The following is a 3,556-nucleotide window of genomic DNA, read 5'->3' on the forward strand; positions in this document are numbered from 1 at the left end:
TTTGCTTCTCAGTCTATTTGGTTTCAAACCCTTGGTCAAGTATAAGCATCAAAATCATATTCAATCACTCCTGCTCATGGAACACCTCAGAGTTTTTAAAGGCCCAGTGCAGTCAAAAATATGATTTTCCTGCATCTAATATATATATTTTGTACCTTTATTTAAACAGGCAAGTCAGTTAAGAACAAATTCTTATTTTCAATGACGGCCTAGGGACAGTGGGTTAACTGCCTGTTCAGGGGCAGAACGACAGATTTGTACCTTGTCAGCTCGGGGATTTGAACATGCAACTTTTTGGTTACTAGTCCAACGCGCCAACCACAAGGCTACCTTTACCGCCCAGTTCAAGTCAGAAGTTTACATACATCTTAGCCAAATACATTTAAACTCAGTTTTTCACAATTCCTGACATTTAACCCAAGTAAAAATTCCCTGTCTTAGGTCAGTTCACATTCTTTATTTTAAGAATGTGAAATGTCAGAATAATAATTGAGAGACTGATTTATTTCTTAAATCACATTCCCAGAGGGTCAAAAGTTTACATACACTCAATTAGTATTTGGTAGCATTGCCTTTCAATTGTTTAACTTGAGTCAAACGTTTCCGGTAGCCTTCCACAAGCTTCCCACAATAAGTTGGGTAAATTTTGGTCCATTCCTCCTGACAGAGATGGTGTAACTGAGTCAGGTTTGTAGGCCTCCTTGCTCACACACTCTTTTTCATTTCTGCTCACAAAATTTCTATAGGAATTGAGGTCAGGGCTTTGTCATGGCCACTCCAATACCTTGACTTTGTTGTCCTTAAGCCATTTTGCCACAACTTTGGAAGTATGCTTGGGGTCATTGTCCATTTGGAAGACCCATTTACGACCAAGCTTTAACCTCCTGACTGATGTCTTGAGATTTTGCTTCAATATATCAACATAATTTTCCTGCCTCATGATGCCATCTATTTTGTGAAGTGCATCAGTCCCTCCTGCAGCAAAGCACCCCCACAACATGATGCTGCCACCCCCATGCTTCACGGTGGGGATGGTGATCTTCGGCTTGCAAGCCTCCCCCTTTTCCCTCCAAACATAACGATGGTCATTAAGGCCAAACAGTTACATTTTTTTTCATCAGACCAGAGGACATTTCTCCAAAAAGTACGATATAGGTCCCCAAGTGCAGTTGAAAACCACAGTCTGGATTTTTTATGGCGGTTTTGGAGCAGTGGCTTCATCCTTGTTGAGCGCCCTTTCAGGTTATGTCGATATAGGACTCGTTTTACTGTGGATACAGATACTTTTGTACCTGTTTCCTCCAGCATCTTCACAAGGTCCTTTGCTATTGTTCTGGGATTGATTTGACCTTTTCGCACCAAAGAACATTCATCTCTAGGAGACAGAACACGTCTCCTTCCTGAGCGGTATGATGTCTGCGTGGTCCCATGGTGTGTATACTTGCATACTATTGTTTGTACAGATGAACGTGGTACCTTCAGGCACTTGGAAATTGCTTCCAAGGATGAACCAGACTTGTGGAGGTCTACAATATTTTTTCTGAGGTCTTGGCTGATTTCTTTTGATTTCCCCATGATGTCAAGCAGAGGCACTAAGTTTGAATGTAGGCCTTGAAATACATCCACAGGTACACCTCCAATTGACTCAAATGATGTCAATTAGCCTATCAGAAGCTTCTAAAGCCATTACATAATTTTCTGGGATTTTCCAAGCTGTTTAAAGGCACAGTCAACATAGTGTATGTAAACTTCTGACCGACTGGCATTGCGATACAGTGAATTACAAGTGAAATAATCTGTCTGTAAACAATTGTTCGGAAAAATTACTTGTGTCATGCAGAAAGTAGATGTCCTAACCGACTTGCCAAAACTATAGTTTGTTAACAAGAAAGTTGTGCAGTGGTTGAAAAACAAGTTCTAATGACTCCAACCTAAGTGTATGTAAACTTCCTACTTCAACTGTATTTCCACACTATGAGGTTGGAGTAATACTGTGAAATTGATCAAATTATCATAATGCCATTTTAATGTAACAGCTGCATGAAAATACCACCTGGAATTTCAGCCTGTTTTGTTGGGATGTAGTTTTGGCCTGCCTGGTGACATCGCCAGGCAGCAAATTAGTTCATAGAGAAACAAGAAAGAGAGTTCCAAACCTCTCTGCCAATAACAGCTAGTTTTCAATTTCCCCCTCACCACTCAGACCACTCCCAGACAGTCCTAGCAAAATTGCTTGAGGAATTGCTCTTTGCTAAGAAGCTACTTTTTTACATTTGAATTGAAATCAATCAAAGTACGGTATTTAATTGTTCCCCTGAATTTATTTGATATCGAGATAAAACGGTTGCATCGGACCTTTAAAGAAAGATATTTTGAAGGCAGGAAAGCCCATCCACTGCCTCCTGATACAGTGGTCCAGTATATGGATGGAGATTGTCACACACCCCTCTCGCGGAGGTACTTGGCCATGTCACACACCTTCTTGTTGACTATGCCGCCATGCACCCCTCGTTTTCCCATCACAAACACCAGAGCCTTGGTCGTCAGGGCAACCGTGAGAGCCAAGCTCTCGCTGCCTTTGGTCCGGATGTCAATGAATAGGATCTCTGTCTCAGGACCTGTCATATGGTCTCGTATCACTGCCATCTTCCGACCTCCAACGCTGACCCCCTCCTGCAGGAGACTTCCTCTGTCTTTGCCCACCAGAGCCTCCACCTCCGGTGGGCAGATGGCAGCCAGGACACCTCCAGGCTTGGAGGCCCACACGGCCTTGTTGTCGTACAGGCCAACGATGGCTACGTCCTCCACAAACTTCTCCTTCAGAGTGGCTTTGATATAGTCCCTCCACTCTGCCATCGTTGTTCAATCAAGCAGCTGACAGATGGGTTGTTTGTTGACAGTTGTTTTGACTGTTCAGCTGTATCTGGCTTTGTCGTGTTGACAGTACAAAGCAAAGCTTGATTGCTATCAAAATGTCTAATTCTGTGTTACCATAGCGATAGAATCTTTTGATAAAGGAATTTCCATAGCAACCTGTATGCAGATCAAAGCCTACGGCTAATGAAAGATGCTGTCGCTGACTAATGTCTATTTTTGCAACAACATCATCCTTGGCCACATGGTGCTGAAGCCAACCTGTGTGGCCAACAGATGGCAGTATTGGAGAGGATGAAAATAAAGTCATGCTTCTGTGATTTGAATCATTGATATGCAGGGAGAGACTTTGGTTGTGACACATAATCAGAAGCTGAACCATCACAAGATTAGCCTCTTAAATCATGTGTGAAGCCTGGCAAGCCTTCATGGTGATGACTCCGTAGGAGATGCAAAAATACCTCATCACCTGTTCCCTACCCTACACAGTCCTCTAGTCTAAGCCTCATCCCACATCAATTTATTGAACAGTCCATTCTACCATATGAAAGTGGGTTTTACTTAATTTGAAGGGAAATGGGTAGAGCTATTTTTCCAGTCTGCCTTCTCCAAATTGAGGGGATTGTGTTGTGTACAGAAGAGAGACAGGTTTTGATTTGAACGTTTCGGCCTACTGTTGGTG

The 3,556-nt window shown here is 42.6% G+C and overlaps 1 protein-coding gene across 1 annotated transcript; it reads right to left on the reverse strand.

Annotated features, from left to right (window-relative positions):
• Positions 1 to 2,320: 2,320 nt before the first annotated feature.
• On the reverse strand, positions 2,321 to 3,044 carry LOC109910108 (profilin-3). The gene has a single exon (XM_020509259.2). It carries the CDS (start codon positions 2,854 to 2,856, stop codon positions 2,437 to 2,439), a length of 420 nt encoding a protein of 139 aa, XP_020364848.1. The 5' UTR covers positions 2,857 to 3,044; the 3' UTR covers positions 2,321 to 2,436.
• Positions 3,045 to 3,556: the final 512 nt, after the last annotated feature.

Source organism: Oncorhynchus kisutch, linkage group LG19 (assembly GCF_002021735.2).
Source record: "Oncorhynchus kisutch isolate 150728-3 linkage group LG19, Okis_V2, whole genome shotgun sequence".
Taxonomy (NCBI): Eukaryota; Metazoa; Chordata; class Actinopteri; order Salmoniformes; family Salmonidae; genus Oncorhynchus; species Oncorhynchus kisutch.

Bases quoted from the DNA above. Each gene is read 5' to 3' on its own strand.
- LOC109910108 (XM_020509259.2), bottom strand. From the start codon at position 2,856: ATGGCAGAGTGGAGGGACTATATCAAAGCCACTCTGAAGGAGAAGTTT.